Raw genomic sequence first — 20,157 nt, 5'->3', positions numbered from 1 at the left:
AATATCCAGATAGAGACAAATCTGTGTTGATTCTACACCCCAAATCATCATTTGGATCAGAATATCTGGCCCCAGAGGGAAAACGACGGACACTGGAATTAATTAAATGAGAGGAAAAAGCATAATCGATGTTAACTGACACGCCATCAGATAAACAGAGGCAAGTCCTGATGTGCTTTTAAATCCATTACACGATTTGCCAAAGCATTTACCAAGCATCCATTTGGATTATGTTATGTCTCTGTATACATGATCGCTCTAAGCTTCTGCCCTACTATATTTCTGACCAAATCTCAGAACCCGGATAGAGCTTATACGACAGCCCCGGGCTAATTCAGTAAATTATATTTCGTATTCTCTGACATAGGAAGTTGGACGGGTTATATATTTGTGTAACGGTGTGAGGCCACCAGAGGGCGACCCAGAGGCCCCTGGATTCCCGTTGTGAGCTTGAGAGGCAGGGGCTCCTTGAGATCCTGGATCATATCTGACCGAGCAGCAACACGACAGAAGTGGAGAGAAGGGCTTTGACGAGACACCGAGCACGGAGCGCACAGGACCGCGTTTCTTGGCTCGCTTTTCTCTCCGGATCGAAGCTTTTAATGTGTCCCTGGAAATACCAGAAGGATCCAGTGTTCATCGGAGGGTGAAACAAAACGGTGTTTGATGCAAAAACCGAGGACAAAGGGAGGACGACTACTAGGCTTAACTAAAATTGGTTTAAGAACTACTTTTTGGGGGGGAAAGGGAAGAAAATTTGATCGGAAGTGATCCGACTCAACAGATTGCATAGTTTGGGGAATGTGCATTTAATGAAGTGATCAGGCGGCAGGAGGGCACTGGAGTTTACTTGGAGGTGAAAGTGAGTGAATCTTGTCCGGCCGGAGGACGATTGGGACTCAAAACGCAGCAGAGAAGCGGGATCGATGCCGAGCATGGGGTGAGTTCAGCCTCCCTCCACTGATATTGAGTTGCCTCTGAGGGAAACCCGAGACGTGTCAAAACAAAAACTTTCGTTTTAGCCCCTTTTTAGTTTGGCTTCGTCTGAACAACCATCTGCTTTTAATGAAAGTACATAGCCTACCGTGAAAACAATGACAAGTGGAGTTGCTTCGGCCATTTCTACAGAATTGTTTTCCTTTTAATTAACATGACCGATTTAGGGCAAAATCGCATATTAACAGTTTCTTATGCCAGGTTGTGTTGTTATGGCCATGTTGTGTTTTGCTCCCCACTGTGACCTACTTTCACGAATTCAGCATCGATAATGGTTTGGATCTAATTTATTTTCGACCCTGGTATTTGTGGTCAAGAGAGGATCGCGTTAACACATTTTTTTTACATTGCATATACGAAATAACAAGCGGAATCCTTAAGCCGTTGGTGATGTGGTCCCTTTTATAGCAGGATACACACATTAAGAGGAGGAAAGCAGTGACCCGTATTGTGGTGACAACACTGCAACTCGTCAGCTGGCGCCCATTTAATGGGAACTGAGAGTGGAGCAGGAGCCAAGTATTTAGTACTACTACTGTACTACTCTTGAAATACCTGGAAAATAGCCAGCTTCAACACGCCACTCACTCCTGGCAATGCCTGCGTTTATTCACTTACTCCGGTTGCCTTGGTAAGAGCAAAAAAATGCCCTCATGAATCGCAGTTACAAGCACTCCTGCAAGATCATCGTGAACATCAAATAGTTAGCGCCCAAAGATCCGTATCGCCTCGTTGAATTATAGATGTACACCAATCTTGTCTTGTAGACAGAAGGCCCCTTTTTTGTAATGCAGTGTGCGATGAGAGGGAGAAAACGACAGCTCCTGCATCACAAAAACAGCTCACAGATCGGTTCTTCTACTCTACAACACTTGCAGCCGCCAAACTGTCCTTATGTGTGTTGGACCAAAGTGGACACAGACACCAGAACTCAGAGCAGTCTGCTCCTTGATTAAAGTTGAATAACATGGGCCTTCAAGACTGTTATTTAAAATAATAAACCACAAGTGTCTGTTGTGAGGATAAGGTTTTTAGAAATATCCTACTGTAATTGCTGATTGGCTGTAGTGCCTGGTGATGTCACCTGCGCAAATCAACAACTTAATCCAGAGATGGCGCTGCACTGCAGTTTAGTTTAGTGTTTGGTTCCTCATGGATATGTGTGGCAGAACACTGTTATGGCACCTTTTCAAAGTTGGGTCTTTGTCTCTTACCCTGTCTGTCTTCCTGACTTTCTATCTATCCATTTCCACTGTTTTCTATAACAGCAGAGGAGAGCTGGCCAACGAATAAAAATGTATCCTCTTCAGCGAGACCGGTACCCTTGCTGCTTCCTTCCAGTTCCCCTTCACTGCATATCTTGCCCTCCTCCTCCTCCACTCGACACCCGCCTCTTACAGTCGAGGCTTACATGCTGTCAACTCACTAGATATCTCCTTGGTTGCCATGCCAAATACTTTTCCGTGGTGGGGGTATCTGTTCTGTGCACACTCACCCTGAACCGGGGCCCTTGGCATGGTCGGAGGTTTTGACCCGTGAAAGTATTTAGTTGGGCTGTAGGGTATAAGCTGCGGTCTATTTACCCCAGTGGGACTGCAGAACAGTGGTTTTGTGTCTGGCTAATTGAGTCAAAAGGCATCCTGGGTAGGAGGATACTAGTGTGGAATGCGGTACATCACAATCGGACCCTGAAGTGCAGAATTAATGAAGGATTTTTCATTGATTTTATTCATTCAAGAGTAATTGTATTTGACTGGACTTCCCCCCCCCCAACCCTCCTCTTCCTTCTTATAGAAGATCACTTCTTAGAAATTTTCATCAGCAAGATATTTTGTCTTGACTTGAGAGTAGAAACATTTCTCTCTTTCTCACTCTCTCTCCCTTTCTAGTCGCCCGCCAGACACCTCTTTTATTTTTTTTAAGCAGCTGACCTTGACTGAGTCCTGGAGAGCTCACACTCTGAAGCATTACCTTGAGATAATCTCTGCTGGTTGCTGTGGGTATCTTGCATCTGGTGTTTGGGACATTGCCAACACCGTAACCCATCTTGGTGACGTGGCAAAAATGTGTTTCAGATAATGTGACATTGTTGTCGAAAATATTGGAGTTAGTTTTCCCCAACCGGGCTCTGTTGCTGTGGTATGTGCGGGGTATCATTTTGCAGATTGGGGCTGCAGCACGTGGCCAGCAGTGGAATGCTATCAGCAGAATGCTACAAATCACAATGCTAACATCAGTCAGTTGAGAATTGGGTCCAGATCATGCAGTTTAAGGTATCCCATAAACTGCATGTCCCTTGAAGTGCATAGCTCTTAATGAACCCAGTATTCTCATCCTCATCAGCCTCATCAAAAATTCACGTTTGCGTTTCGCAATGAATATCAGTCTTACCTTGGCTGGGCAGTGATTTTTTTTTCAAATATGTTCATTGATCAAAAAAGCCATGATTAATTTGAGGTAAGCCTTCTTTACAGAATTCTGTTAATCTTTCAATGTTACTATTCAGTCTATTTCGGACCAAAACTTTTTGAATGCAACGCTTTCCTACAGCGCCGCAATAGTTTTTTTATTTCGGCAAAATACATGAGCTGAAACTCCCTCCAACTAGCACTGATTGGTCCCCTAATTTTTGTATTTTTGGAAAAGGCTTCAACGTGCCCAAGGCCTGACTGATCTGAGAGAGTAACAGAATCTCAACACACAAGATCAGGATTGTCTCATGAGGCTAGAATCCAGCTGGACACAGGAATCATTTCCTACAGTCTGTTTCTCCTTCTCTTACCAGAGCAGAGAGCAGCTTTCTGTGTTAAAAAACACCCACACAACCAAAAGCACATGCAAATACCTGGAATCTTTAATCATGCACAAATGGTTTTCATAAATATGTTTGAAATAACACTTATTTTTTTAAAAAGCAGGATGCATAGCTATGTGGCGATCTGTGGAAGGATAATTTTGTAGAGGGCTAGATGTCGTTCATTGCATATTAAACGGACAATGGCGTGTAGCTTTAGCGATTCAGCCTTACCATGAAGTCGTACAATGATTATAATGAAGCCTTATAATTATGGTCCAAAATGTACTTTAGAAGGTTTCTTTTTAACCGCCTAATTGGAAACTTCTACCGGCCAAGCGATTGTTTGGGTGTATTACCTGGAATTGTTAATTGGGGCACTGAGTAGGGGACATCTGGTGATTGGGTTTGACAACTCCCTGGGTCTGAGAAATAAAAATGGTGAATGGATTGCATGCATATAGTGCTTTTTTAAACAATACACTATCCTTACAGTTGTACAGTGCAGCACCTTTTATTGATGGAAACGTCTCGGTCAGAGACCTAGTCAGACTGATCTGACGAGGCACAACGCCATTCATACACAGACGGTGGTGTCAGAAATGCAAGGCAGTAGCCAGGTTCGGTGTCTTGCTCAGATACACCTCAGCCAGGTATCGAACCAGCAACCTTCTGGTTCCCAAAGCAGACCGGCTCTACCCCATAAGCTACTACTTCAGTTTTGGGTGGTTTAAAGTATTGGGGACCCTTTTTATGTTTTAAATAAGTTCCCAGAGACGGTGAACTTTGGAATGCCATCTTAAATGGCTGCCGAGACTCATATCTGTTGGCATGGAGTTCTGCTCATCCCGATTTTAATATGCATTGTACAGACCATAAACATCCATTCCCCCTTCCATTTTGTGTGTGTGTGTGTGTGTGTGTGTGTGTGTGTGTGTGTGTGTGTGTGTGTGTGTGTGTGTGTGTGTGTGTGTGTGTGTGTGTGTGTGTGTGTGTGTGTGTGTGTGTGTGTGTGTGTGTGTGTGTGTGATGGCTTATATATTAAAATAGATGGAATAACATAAACAAGTCACACATGTAAAGAAAACAAGGATTGAACATTAAAACTGTCCAATAACATGTGAATTAAACCAGTGACTGTTGAATGGGCAACCGTGCCTTTGTTGCGACCAGTAAGAGAGGATTAGTCAGCAAACACAAACACCATGTGTACATGTAGCTAGACAACAAATGTCTTAGTGTGTTACTCTATGTAATGCTTGCTGTAGGCTGACAATGCCAAAGAGTATCATGTTCACTCTGATATGAAAGGATCAATTGCATTAAATCGAGCTGTATTGTCCAATAATGCCGAAATAAATGTCTTCTTAGCCTTTTACTTTACTTTTGATTCATCTAGGGCTGGATGTTTATCTTTTAATTGACGAGTGATAATATTCATATGTATGGTTGTGTATTTTGAAATGCATTACAGTGATTATTCTCTTGTTTTTAGAGTCAAGGGGATATCGAAAGATGGAAATGGATAGAAAAATGATTCACTCAAAGAATATTCACTGTAATTCAAACAGAAATTAGAAGTTGTATGTTTTAGTGTTAGTATGGATAACACACACAGACACACACACACTCATGCTATCTGATTAGCGCCTGGCTTGGGTGTAAACATGACCTGCATAAATTAACATTAATCTATGCACGCACGCAATGCAGACTCGCACGCATACGCACACACTCAGTTCTCAATGTTATTCTAGGCCTGGGTCTTTTTTCTATCGTTTATACTAGTCTTAAAATTGATCGCATGATTGTGAAATAAGAATATGGACTCATTTTGAAACTTCTAAGGATATGTAATGCTAAATGTATTTGCATAACGAAAGAGCTTTAAGATGGAGCAGACTAGGACCAAATGTCAGGTATACTTTACACTTGTGTTCACAATGTTACTAATTGTTCATCCGCAATTGGATTTTCTCGCCTTTTTCTGCACGGAACCAGAGAGTACCCTTGCTAGATGAAGACGTGGGTGGATGTGTTTCATTCTTTAGACTCAACGAGTGAAAAGGTTTTATTATCACGTTCAGGGTTGTGAAATTGAAAGCACACCATTGTGCAGTAGTCGTATGTTTTTGAACATCAAGGCTTTTGTCAAGCACCACCTCCTTGCCAAGAGATAAAAGTAAATCTGACCCTGGATGAAATAGACCGTAAACAAGATGTGCATTCTATTACTATTCATTTAATACACAACAGGGCAGACAGGGAGGCAGGCAGCCAGGCATGTAGACAGGCACGCAGGTAGGCAGACACAAACACACACACACACACACAGACAGGCATTCCAGCTTTTGTCTTCTTTTTCAATAGCTGAACGACCTATCAATCAAGGTTGATGGCATTAAGAGCATGATGTTATGGGATATGACTCAGTGTTGATGTTTAAACTTTCAGTTTATGAGTTATGGTGCAGCTATCCTTCAAGACATCATAATCACTTTATTAAGATGCTGCTTGATAATAAAGGGCGTCTATACTGCAGGAACCACTCTTTAATATCCTGACCTAATATCGAGTGCTTTGTGATGCTTCAATGGTTCATATGCCTGAACGGTTGCCTGCCAAGGCTTTAATAGGATGTGTAATAGTAAAATGCCATAACTAGTCATGGACACTCGGTTTTCCAGTACACCCACATCTTGTACTGGTGGGAACAAAGAGCTGCCATATACAATCACAGTATTGTACTGATGGATACTGGGAGCGTCCCAGTAAAACCATATTCATCTACTGGTGGTCACTGACTGGGAGCTTCATAATACAAGCACAGTCTGCTACTGATACAAGGAGCTGCCCAGTACATTCACCATCCTCCACTTTGACCCCAGTACAACCACATTCTTATACTATTGGACACTTGGAACTGTCTATCTAGTAAAACCTTTTTCTGGCAGACTGGAACTGGTGTTTTAAGTTTATTTGTCTCAACTGAATGTCAGGGAGCTCAGAAACAGCTTATTAGGATTACGGGGAACCTGGCTGTTGCTAGGCGATGGAGAGATGCTGGCAGTATGTGGTTTATTGCTTGTACTAACTAGTGAATGAAATCCACATTTAAAACGCACCTATTAGGGTCGCGTAACAAAGGCCAAAGTTCACAGCGGATTAAAGAAGTGGCCAGTTCTAATGGAGGTATAGGTCTAATCTTGTCTTTCGCTCCCCTCCACTCCACTTCTTCATCTCCTACCCTCTCATCTCCACTTCCCTTCTTCATCTCCTCCCTTCTCAACTCCCCTCATCTCGCCCATCCCCCTCTCCTCTTTCCTCCTTTTCCTATCTTCCTTACCACTGCACTCTTCACCTCTCTTCTCAATCTACTATTGGCTTTGCTCCTCTCTTCTCCATCTCCTATTGGCTTCGCTCCTCTCTTCTCTTCTCCATCTCGACCTCCATCGCCTCTCATCGTATCTCTCTCTCTCCACTTCCCACGTTTCCCATCACAAGGCCTTGTTCACACAAACCCAGCTGTGGTTTGTATGCAAATGTGATTCCCGCCAAATCCAGCCCACCATTGTTTTTCAGTGGGACTCGTGGCCTACATAGAACCGCTGTTCTCCTTTCCCTAAGATATCATCAAAGCCATGCCTTTCAGCATTCTGCTCGTAAACACTAAATATGGCTGAGAGGGCGAGATAACTACTAATTACATATTTCAGTGTTCCATATCTAACTATATACTAGCTGTGTTAATGTGCCCTTGTGTTGGAGCTGTACCGGCGTTTTTAATTCCTGCAGCTTGTGTTTGTGTAGGGCTGGCGCAGAACTCTGCCCACAGCACAGCTACTGCAGCACAATGAACGGATTCACCCAGATGGTCTGGCCTCCAGCTTCTCCCTATCTGGCCATCTCTTTCTCTATCTCTCCGTCTAGCTCTCTCTCTTTCGTTCTCTGTCTCTCTGTTTAGCGCTTTCTCTGCTGCTTTCTCCTCTCACTCTCTCTTATCTCCTCGTGGTCTCTCTCCAACCATCAAATCATCATGAAGTCTCTTCCATTTGGAAAATAAGTTATTCGTCCGTATTACCCCGAAGGCACATTTTCCCTGAATAAAAATAGGAGTTAAAAAGAGGATTACAGGGTAGGTTTTATTTATTTTTAAGCAGTGCAATTGTCTTGCAGGCAACAGAACAGTTACATCCACTTCAGTTGTATCATTTGGATAAACGGTTTGTCGCTGATCCCATTAAACCCTACTCATCCCGTCACTGGCTGAATCCTAAACATAAGCATGATTTAGCTTGTTTCCATGGCGTCAATACATTTAAATGACAACAAATTCCAAAAAGCTAAAGCGTTATCTTAATGCTTATTTTGATGGCCCGGTGCGGACAGGGAACAGCCGCTGTTCAGCGCCAAGGCCCACGTGTTCCAGATTGACCCGGCCACCAAACGCAACTGGCTGCCTGCCAGCAAGCACGCCGTCAGCGTGTCCTTCTTCTACGACGCTAACCGCAATGCCTACCGCATCATCAGTGTTGGCGGGACAAAGGTGGGATCATGCCCATGCCAATATTCTAATATACTACCTCAACATGCTACTGTCACATAGCGGGGAAAAAGGGGGATATATTATTTAAATTGTCTATAATTGTAATGACATTTGAAGGTTTTTACATTATCTGTATTACATAGCTGACAATGATACTGGAACGGGAAGTGGAAGGTGAATTTGTGTTAAGGCTATTTGTGGCAGCAGCAAGCAGTATGTTGTGTGTGTGTGTGTGTGTGTGTGTGTGTGTGTGTGTGTGTGTGTGTGTGTGTGTGTGTGTGTGTTTGTGCACGCGGGTGTGTGTACCAGGCCATCATCAACAGCACCATCACTCCCAACATGACCTTCACGAAGACCTCCCACAAGTTTGGCCAGTGGGCCGACAGCCGGGCAAACACAGTCTATGGTCTGGGCTTCTCTACAGAGCAACAGCTGCAGCAGGTAGTAACCAACACCCCAAATGCTAGCATGTAGCATCCACGCTAGCAAGCCCAACGCTTGCATTTAGCACCCATGCTAGTATTTACGAACCACATCGCACGCTAGCCAGTAGCGCTAAAGCTAGCAGGAAGCACGAGTGATAGTATGTAAAACCCACCCTTGACACACCCCCGCTGCTCCTCCACATCTGAAGTTCCTAACGGAAAAAAAAAGTTATTTGAATTGAAAAACCAAAAAACACGCTAGCCTTTACCACTAATGCTAGCAAGTAGCACCAACGCTAATAGTTAAGAAACATCAGCCACACTAGCGGGTAGGAACCACCTCCCACCGTAGAATGTCAATCTCATGCTAGACCATTGTGTACATTTGGTTTAATTACTGCATCACACATCTTCCATTTTTCAGCGCTAATACTCATGAGAGGATTTTAGCTTGGATCAAATATTAATGAAACTATGATTACAACAACAACCGAAACTCCCCCGCCTCCGCTCTCACAGTTCTCAGATCAGTTCAAGGAAGTGCGGGAGGCGGCCCGGCTGGCCAGGGAGAAGTCTCAGGAGAGGTTTGAACTGACCAACCCTGCGCTCAACATCGCCGCCCCACAGGTGAGTCCTGGAACTCTAAGACCGGAAAGGGAGAGAGAGTGAGCTATCCATTAATCTCTCTCTCTCACTCTCTCTCTCTCTCACTGTTTCTCTCTTCAGACAGAGCTCTTCTTTTACCCAGGCAGACAGACAACCCCCTGTTTTTGTTTATCTTCTTACCAACACGCACGCACGCGCAGAGTGTAATCAGCCAGCACCACATGGCAGCAGACTCCAGTGGTGTGTATGGATTTCCAGATAGAACAGTCAGGATGGATTCTTAACTGTAGAACACTTCACCTGCTTCAGTCTCCAGACTGCAGGCCAGGCCCAGGCGACAGGAAGTCCACTTTTACTTGGCAGGAAGTTATTTATCATCCATTTAAAATACAGTGTGCTATAAAAAAAGTTATCGGCACACTTCCCTCTAATGGTACACTTTTTAAATACTTGAATTTAATCTCTCAAACATACACGAAAATAGTTAAGTACCTAGGTACTTCACGTCACTTAAACATATCGCACAGTATCAAACGCAGAGAACAACAGAACATTATCACTGCAGTTTGTACAGTACAACATGGCTACTAGTACATACAGCAAAGTGTACCTACTGTATATGCAGTACTACATAACCACACTAAACTAGATGAAATTGACTGTAGCACCATAGTTTAGTAGTAGGGTAATGTATATGATAACATAACTACTCTATGCACTTTATAACAGAACAATGATACAACAGTACTGAATACAAAGTGTCACGACACTGCACTATATGAAGTCTGATAGATGACATTATTTGCCTCAACAAACATGGCGTCAACACATTCCTTAAAGGAGCCTCATCATCAATATTAACGTGAGGCGGAGATGAGTCTGTAGCTCAGCGAATGAATAAACCAGGAAGGACCCTAGTCTTCCTGGACCCACGTAAACCTGCTACATCCAGGTCCACAGCAGTAGTTAAAGTAAAAGTCCTTGCCGATTATTCCCTACAACCACCCAGCTAAATTAGATTTAGCCAATTGGCAGCAAAGGTAGAGCTAATGAGAGGTAATCAGCGCATTTCGTTCCAGCTTGAAGCAGAGAAGACATGACCGCTGCTTTAACTTTGCTATTGGAATTTCCGCCTCCTACTGTGTATGTGGCTTGGACTGTTAAGAAACTCACACAAATACACGCATGCATACACACATGGATGAATAAGTAAAAGGAGACCCTGTATCGCTGCTTGCTGCCAAACAGTACCAATGTGAATATTTAATATGTTTCATGAGTTGGAGGAGACACATAGGGTTTTTATAGGTCTCTCCCAGGTAGGGAGTCGCCTGAAGAGCCCTCAATATGTCCAGCCTCTACTCCAAGGACTTTTATTTTGTATTTTCCACTATGGAGCTATGAATTTAATTCTTTCATTAATATTTAACTGAGAATTTACAAAGAGAGGTGAACCAAAGCACTACCAATTCCTTTGTTCATCGTTAAATAAATCTTTGATTAAATAAATCTGAATTTAAAAAAAGGGTTTTAAATAGTTATTCAAGTTTAAGCGTTGGATTGAGCCTCTCCCAGTTAGTAGGTGGGGGACTTTCATCATTCAATACTTAAGCTTATATTGAGCCGTTTGTTTTCCCGGCATGAACTTTAGCTAATCAGATCTATTCTTTACTTATCTAATTGTATCTAATCAAATTTAAACATTGTCTCATTTGGTCTGTTTCATGTCCATATTGCTTGTTTAACTTCTTCTTCTCCTCTCGATCCTGCTGATGCATCATGGGACATCTCTCCTACCAGTTGTCCCAGGTGAGCCTAACGCCAGCATACCGCCAACGTACCATGCTCTGACCTCCTCCAGATCCATTACCCAGAATGCCGCTAAAAGCTAGAACCATGTATTTTCAATGGGGGTTGGGGGTTTAAAATCCCCTGCTTTAGTCTAACATGAACTCCCTTCCTCAATAATTTAACAGGAATCGGATCAAAGTCTTCTTTGCTAGTCCCAGCGAACTCTGCCAACGTCCGCATTGTAGAGCATTGTGACAAATAATGCTCTTCTAGTCTCGACGCACCGGTGGCAAGTCTAATAGGGCTAATGAAGCTATCTTAATGGTGCTAAATGCAGTTATGTTTCTCTATGGAGTGGGCTAACAAGGCTAATGGAGCTAACTATACAGTGTTGGATGAGGTAACGTCTGTAGAGCGGTTAAACAAGGCTTAGACAGCTAACTTGCGATGCAGTAAAGAGGGAGTGGGAAGCGAGAGAGTCCCTTCACAGTGGGATATTCATTAGCCATGTGCAATACGGCCTGATCCCCACGTATGTGAAGGCGTTTGAACCTAGGGTTACTAGCCGCGGATGAAGGGAGCCCAATAGGGGAACCCAATACATACAAGTCTCTGAATTGTTTGTATTAGTCTCTGACTTGTTTGTAATCAGTTTGATTATAAATCTTCAGTCAACACGATGCAGTGTTAATTCTGTAGGTTTGTTTCCGGCTTAAACACAAGCCATGCATCTTTTATGACCACTGACTTCAGAGCCTGGCCGAAGGTTTGAGCAAAAACTTTGATTTTGTGTTCATATATGTTAGATGGAGCAGGATGTAGGAATATCTTAAAACATATTAATAATCCAGCAGCGATTAATAATCTAGGGGTTCCTTTTTAGCGGGCTTTACTGTCTTTCACACAAACGCAGAGAAAGAGAGGGAGAGACTTACACACACACACACACACACACACACACACACACACACACACACACACACACACACACACACACACACACACACACACACACACACACAGACACACACACAGAGACTGAGGGACAGGGAAGGAGGGAGAGAGAGGTTGGCATTTAGCAATGGAAGTGGAAGTTGAGTAGTTTTCACCCTTACCTAAAGGGAGCCCCTCCATTAAACGTTGGCATGAAGAGCCCCAGTCCCCCAGCCCCACACTGTACCTCATACACAGTATGTCTAGTACTGTATACTGATGCGCTTCAGTGTAAGGTGACTTGTAGGTTTTACAGTAAAATGATGGATATTCTGAGGTTAGCAATCACAAATTACATCAGACTGCGGCTGAAAACACTTTCTCGCTCTCGCTCTCCGTCTGTATCTCACCCTCTACATTTCTCACCTTCTCTCTCTCTCTCCCGTCATCTTTCTCTCTCCCTCCTGGCTCTGGTCGGGGCTCCAGGAGCTGTCTGAGGACCGCCACTCTCCCCCACCCCTGCTGACGGTGAACGGGCCGTGCGAGGACAAACTGATCCGCAGTCGGAGCGCCGAGGTGGAGCTGACCACGGAGAAGGAGAGCATCAAGAAGATGCTCTCTGAAGGGTAACTCCACTCTGTACTAATCCGCTCAGAGGAGCCGGGTGGAGCTGCTCCCCGGTTTTAAGCTCTTCACCCCAGGCGGAAACTGCAGGGGTGAACGTGAGGTTGAAAGGGTAACATGCTTCAGTTTCATGTGACGTGTTTGAGTTGAAACAGGGTTGGAACTTAGGGGGGGGGGTCACGTTTTATTTTCAACCGGCTCGTTGCTTGGAGTTGAAGAAAGTGAAGAAGCTGCGTGTTTAAGTCTCAATCAAGTTCTAACTTCCCTAGAAATGTGCCTCAAAAAGTCCTGTTTAGTCAGGGACCTGAATCTTAAGCGGTATTTTGTTTTGCATTTTTATTCAATAAATATTACATGAAAGCTGCAATCAGCAATGCACCCCACTGATTGGGGTGATTGCCCACTATGTTTTGATTAAAAAGTGTTTGGACTGAGGCTTATGGTTCTCAGGTATTTGTTTTACTACTGGCAATTGCAGTAGATTAGATTAATGAGAACCATGAGACATCCAAATTTAATCAAAAGAAAGTGGGTTTAGTAAAAAATTGCTGATTGCAGCTTTAATACAATAAATACCAGCGCAATGTAGCGCCCACTGCAACTCGGCTACCATGGAGATTTCCACGTCATTGGGTTCCTCCAAACTCCAAACTGACTTGGAGAGAAAAGATCCCTAGGTGGTTGGATGTTTTCACTTTAGAATCAAATCAAACTTTATTTACAGAGCCCTTTTGGTGCAATACAAAGTGCTTAACAAGGGAAACAGCACAACAGGAATAAGAATTGAGTTTAGAACAAGTCAACCTCAGAATCACAGAGATGCAGTATAAATCAGTCACAGAAATACATTTAATATGTAGGATAAAACAAGGACAATTTCACATTAAGTGCTTTATAAGGAATATCAAACGAAAAAGTTGATTGATATTGTTTACACATATAAGATTTTGATGTCTTCAGGCGCATTGTTCCAGAAGACTGTAGACACTAAATTACTCCATATTCTTCCAGCACCTTTGAGTTGGAATGATCGGGCAGTTGGTGGGTAACGGCGGCTAACTGCTACGCTAGGACAGGGACAACTGCAGGGAGACATAATGGCAGTTAGCATTAGGAAGCCCCATTAAGCACGTCTAGAACAGGGTGCAGTCCGCGCTATATTTAGAACGTCTACAAACTCACTGATCCTTGCTTAGGAAAACCACACAAAACTTGATCCCGAACTCTAAAAGAGCTTTACCATAAAATCGTCTGCGCTGACAAAAATATCGTAGGTTAGGGCTGAGATAAAAATCAAATAGACAAAATGTGCCTAATTTGCATTATATTTTACGTTGCAATTTAATTTGCATTCATAAAGTAGCTTTTGTGAAATTGTCAGACAGCAGAGCATAGGAAACAATGTGTTTATCTTTGTGTTTGTGTACTCATGTGTGTCAATTTTTCAACCTCCTCAGTGAGTCAGTCTATTAAGTTGGGGGGGGGGGGGGGGGGGGGTTCATGGTCACGTCACTGGTTGCTATGGTGAGTAGAGTCCTAAGTGTATTTGCCTGCTGCTCAAATTAACAAAATCATATTAATGCCAATAACTCCATATGGGGGCTTTATTATTAAATATATATGTGGTGATGGCCATTCCGCAATTTGGGAAGGTTAGTGTTTTTCGTAAATCCTAAGAGTTTAGAGTAGGAGAGATGGAATGTCGTCAGTTTGAATTCGCATTGGAAGCTTATAAAGGACATTCATACATATAAAATACATCTAAATCAGGAATTTAGTTATCTTCAAAATAACATTCATATTTCATTATTGCAGTACCAGGAGAAAAAACTAAAATAAATATAAAACTATGAAGTGATGCAAGGTTATGCATTGCACATGCAAGTAAGACATGATGTTTCACATACATAATGAAAGTATTTTAGTTTGAGTTTGACGCCGGTTAACCTTGTTGTCATTCGACCAAAATAATGACTTGGGAGTCAAGCATTTCTTGGCGTGGAAGAAATGCCTGCGCCTGTCCTACCCATCAGCCCCTGGGCCAGCCGACGCTCCAGCACTCTGGGAGTTGAACTGGAAATGAAAAAAGAAAAGTGTACATATATAGATATTTATCTTAGCCATTCCACCAGGTTGTCATGGTTACAGAGGTTGCTTTCCTAAAAGGCCATGAAGGGAATCGAGAACGGGATGTGCGCAATACATCTGTAATGCCGGGGTATAATCAAGTCCCTTCTACCGTCAGAAAGGATCATGAGTCTTAGGAGTTCAATCTCACTGTGGACCCTGAGGGGAGGGAAGGAGCCCTTTGTGGCACAGGCCTCCATAGCACCACTTCTGTAGTACTTTACCACTATCTTGTATAGAACACTATCCTATCTACAGTGTTGTTCTACAATAGTCTATGTTATGACATGTAACTAGGTCTGTGCACTCATATGTGCTGTCATGTGTGGTGTTGTGTTTCCATGTCTGTTGTGTCACTGTCTGTTTTGCGTTACTGTGCTTGTGTTGTCTTGTGTTACTATGGCCATGTCCGAAATCCCTTGCTCACTCATTCTCTCATCCGAATATAATGAGCACTATATAGATCACTACAGTGTACAATGCGCGGAATGGGGTCAGTAACTACGAGCCAGAACTCTATTCAGCATAGATGTCGCCAGATGGATCGTATAAAACTGAAAATTGCTGTGCACCAAGGGTTATAGGGCACAATTAGTCATCAGCTGAACACTTCTTCAACAGTGTGTATTATGGGTATGAAGTAGTGGACTATATAGGGAACCAGAGTTGTACACTACAAACAAGCGCAACAAAATATGAATAGTGCACTGTAGTGAGAGATGATTCAGACGCGGAATAATAATGTGTTCCTGTTGCTATTTGTTGCACAGGGCTAGGTTGTATGGTGTGTATTTTGTTGTGTTATCAGGTCCGTACTGTATTGTGTATTGTGTAAGGCGTGACTAACTGTATGTTGGTGTGTTGACAGGTCAGTGAGCTGTGAGCTCCACATGGAGGCGGAGCTGTTCACGCTGCAGGACAGCAACGCCAAGCTGGTGTCTGCTCTTCAGGAGGCTGAGAGCAGCGGGCAGATGTGGAAGAAGCAGCTGGCAGAGTACCAGGAGGAGACCGACCGCCTCCGAGAACAGGTCCGCTCACCTGACTGACTGCCCCATCTGACTGACTGACTGACTGTCTGAGTTAGTCCTGTAATGCCTGTGTCTCGTCCGTCTAACCGTCCGAAAGTCCTGTTGGTCTGTCACCCTTTCTGTATAGGTGTCTCCATCTTCATATGCAGATGAGAGACGATGACTTTTTTTGGTCAAGGTCTCCATCTAGAACCTTCCCATCTTTCAGGATGTTCTAAAGGTGTAACCTTCTAGAATGGGAATGAATGTAAGACCAGTGCAGCCAATCAGCCGTCGGTAATCCCAGAACTAAAGAGCTCAGTCAGATCATGTGATTTGAGTCCCAGACAAGAGGTGCTGGGTTCAATCCCCCAATTTACTCAGCCCAACCTGTAGGCATTGCTACCCCCCTACCTGTTCCTTGTTGACATTTATCTGAATTCAATGTAAGTCGCTTTGGATAAGAGCGTGCTAAAATAACTAAATAGCTCATAGATATTGCCAGGTCGGCACCCCACCCCACCCCACCAGTCCATGCTGACTCCAGCAGGTTCCTCTGGAAGTGGACCAGGGCTGCAGTGGCAGCCAGGGACACAGACCGACTTTAGAGGACAATACCCGCTCCCCTAGCCACCCACACCCTGCATCCCTCTGCTCCTGTCCCCGTGCTGACGGATAAGCCCAGCAGAGGCTGTAGGAGATGCCTGGCTGCTAGCCATGTTTGTGGTGTTTCTGATGCCGTGTTCTCCTGGGGTGGGTTCCACTAGCCCCAGAAAGTAGTCTTAGTCTGTTCAACTTTATAAATAAAACCCTAAGCCTGATGAGGCCGGTTCCACTCTTTAAGTTTGCAGTCATTCGACTTTGGAGTCCAAGTGTATGTGCTCCGTATATTGTGCGAGTGTGTGTTGTGTATATTGGGTATGTGTGTACAATGTGTGAAGCCTATGTCCCTGATAGCTGAGTAGGAAGGTCAGAGCAGTGTGTGTGTGTGTGTGTGTGTGTGTGTGTGTGTGTGTGTGTGTCTGTTTAAAGGGTATTTGTATTGTGTATAATGTGTGTGTCTGTGGGCATATATTATGTGTGTTTCAGTGTATATCATATGTTAATTTTGTGTTTATGTATGATGTGGATTATGTGTGGTTTTGTTTTGTCTGTCTGTGTTCCAGGTAGCTGAGCTGGAGGCCCAGAGCGTTGCGTCTGCCGGTTCGGATCCAGAATTGAGTCAGTCTGTAGAGACCCTGGAGGACTTGCTGAGAACCAAGGACCAGGTACAACACGCACGCACGCACGCACGCACGCACGCACGCACGCACGCACGCACGCACGCACGCACGCACGCACGCACGCAGAGGTTTAAAGGAAGTGAGGTCATAACTTTGTTTCTGTGCATTTTTCAGGAAATCCAGAGTCTACAGTGCAAGAAGACGGATGCCAGCGATCTAGAGCAGGAGAAAGAGGAAGCTATGCAGAGATTACAGGTGAGCAGACAGACTGGTACAAAGAGATAGGTAGAGAAACCGACGAGTCAAGTAACAGAAAGACACAATGAGGCAGGTCGAAAGACAGACATGTAGACAAGTGAAACAGTCAGACAGGTAGAGAGACGGACATTGGATCAGACAGACCAGTGAACCGATAGCTGAGCAGAACAACAGACATGTGAAGATATGCAAACGAGTGCAGCACCATACTGAGGCCAATCAGAACCATTCCTTTGCTTATTTAGCTTTCCCCTGCACATTTGAAGCACCGGTGAGCCCAAGGACGGAACGAGGTGGTGGATGTATTCCCCAGGGGAAGCCTGGAGATTGGCCCTAATGTATATTATATATCACCTCCATTAGCTCCTCGTCTCTCCCTCCCTAACCGTCCTTCTCACTCCCCAGTCCCTAATAAAACACAACATTTACATTCACTGGATAAACCATTTGAGACGGACGGCTGAGCAGTGTGTATATAGTTATACTCTGCAGCCATGCCTCTAATACTGATCTCGGCGCTCTAGAGGAAATTTGAGAGTGCAGTGTTTGGAGCAAGTTAAGTGGCTTTGATCCAGGGAGTTCTATGGTAGATTCGGCTGGATAAGTGTCAGTCACCAACAAGTAGAATTGATGTAACCTGCTGCATCTGTTTTTTGTATTAACTATTTTGGTCAGGGTTAGGAACGTAAGGTGACTTCAGATACATGTCAAAATGATGTCATTAAGGAGCAGCGTAACATTTTGCCCATGGAAACATGTACCATGAAGTATCAGAAATTTAGCTCTGACTAAAACTGTATCGGGGTGTGTGTGTGTGCAGGAGCTGGAGCAGCAGAACGCAGTGCTGGAGGAGCGGGTCAAGAGCGCAGAGACGGACCTGGCGGCGAGCCAGGAGGAGAGGCAGCAGACGGAGGGGGAGGTCCAGCAGGCCATAGAAGTTCTGGACCTCAAGATCTTAGACCTGAACAGCCTCAGGCAGAGCCTGTCCAAGCTCATCGACAAATAGCGCCCCCCACAGTCGGAGTTCTGCCCTCGCAACCAGGAAGCAGGAGTGTCGCTCGGGATTTAAGTGTTCAAGTGTTCGTTATGTTTGAGGGGGGTGGGGGAGGGAAATGGAGGGCGGGGGGATGTTGTTCAAAGAGAGCAGTTTCAACAGAGCAGGGTAACATTGAATGCTGTTCAAATTCTCTCTAAATAAATATTTGATTATCCAAATGGGTCGAGTTTTGCTCTGCCATACTAGTTACCTTGTTCGGTCAAGTTTTGTAATCAACAAGGTTAAATAATTTCAGTGTATCGGGGATGTTAGCCCAGGGTAGGGCGTGTCGGGGATGTGAACCAGGTGGGGGTCTAAGATGGGTGACGGACTCTAGGTTCCTATACATGTCTCTCCATAGCTTTACAGGTCGGTACCCTTAACCATTGCCTGCCTCTACACCTTCTCTCTCTCTCTCATTAACACCTCTGTCTTTATGTTATTCAAAACAGAGAATTCTTAAATACAAACCTTGGAACTGGATGGAAATCTTGTGAATTATTAATGATAAAAAACTACTCCTCTTTTGGTAGTGACCACTTGGCTTTTATAGTCCTAGCTTTATGTTATTGTTACATTGCTCATGTTCCTTAACATTTCACTGACCTCCTTTTTTTAGAAAAGTTCCCTCGTTAAGGCATTCAGGTTCACAGTGCCAGCAGCTAGCAGCGAAATGTCCTCAAACTGTCATCTGAGTTCTGAACATTTGCGGATGAAATTGTGGTTTGGTAAACAGGGGATGCAGCTGCTGTGCTTTGCTCTGGGGGGTGAAGCAGATAAAACTGGGTGGAGATAGAGGGAGTGGTGGTGGTGCATGCAGGACGATGTAATGTGCCAAGTTAATTTGTTTACGTCAGTCAGCGTTCTGGACATGGAGTCTTCCTACGTCATGTCCTCTGTTTACGCACATCATATCTTAAAGAAAAGATGGCACTAGGTCATTGGGCTCTCGGGGGACGCCTGGAGCTGTTGTAAAGGGTAGATCACTGTGCGTTAGCTCCAGTACAGACCCCAAGGCATAGTGAGGGTTAAAAAGCACAACCGTATTTAGTTCTATTAATGGTAGTACTAGCAACAATGCTTAGACAACTCCGCCCCGTATGTGAACTTGTGCGCTGTTGTGGGTTATGAATATATGTATCCAAACAAGGTACAGCACTATTACTAGCACACTGAGTAATGATTTTTTGTAGGTACTGAAACGTGATTAAGATTTAGTTTTGTAAGTGGACGGATGCTGTGAGTTGGTCTTCAGGACCACCTCAGTTACAAGCCTTTATTTAGGTCTTATGGTACAAGTAGCGCACAAAGTAAGACTACATGAGAAAAGCATTTTGGTAAAATCAAGGACACTGTCAGCTTTACTCTAGTTTTTGCTCAGAGCCACCAGTTATCCGGTTTGAACATTTATTTCAGCACATTTTTATGCTATGAGCTCAGTCCGTCACTTGTCTGCATTGGGCATAGAAAATCCAGCTAGATGCAACAAGATCTTTATTTGGAGTGGCAGAATAGAGGCTAGTTTCAGAAAGTTCTGCTCTTGAAGACTGGAAAATGCACATCCCTTTTGGCTTCAGGTTAATTTACACTTGATTTAAAGGTTAGGGTGGAATTGAATGTGCTTTGAACAAGTGGTGAAATGGTTGTATAGCCATGCAACTGTACTGGATTTGTGATATAAGAAATGCACATTTGTATACAAATCAGAAATATTAAAATGATTCAATCTTTAGCTTCAATTGTCTGTATTAAATGTTATGGATTCTTCTGTCACTTTAACACAATGCAGTT

General features: G+C 43.8%; 1 protein-coding gene across 1 annotated transcript; it reads left to right on the top strand.

Moving 5' to 3' along the window:
* Nucleotides 1-455: 455 nt before the first annotated feature.
* LOC115555806 (homer protein homolog 3) lies at nt 456-20,105 on the top strand. Its single transcript, XM_030372839.1, has 10 exons — nt 456-940; nt 8,180-8,336; nt 8,646-8,777; nt 9,281-9,388; nt 11,168-11,176; nt 12,578-12,717; nt 15,711-15,870; nt 17,016-17,117; nt 17,247-17,327; nt 18,151-20,105. The coding sequence occupies exons 1-10, from the start codon at nt 927-929 to the stop codon at nt 18,334-18,336; spliced, it is 1,089 nt and encodes a 362-aa protein (XP_030228699.1). The 5' UTR covers nt 456-926; the 3' UTR covers nt 18,337-20,105.
* The last annotated feature ends 52 nt before the right edge of the window (nt 20,106-20,157 follow it).

Source organism: Gadus morhua, chromosome 12 (assembly GCF_902167405.1).
Source record: "Gadus morhua chromosome 12, gadMor3.0, whole genome shotgun sequence".
Taxonomy (NCBI): Eukaryota; Metazoa; Chordata; class Actinopteri; order Gadiformes; family Gadidae; genus Gadus; species Gadus morhua.
Note: the sequence above shows the minus strand (reverse complement) of the source record. Positions and strands in the feature narration are given on the sequence as shown.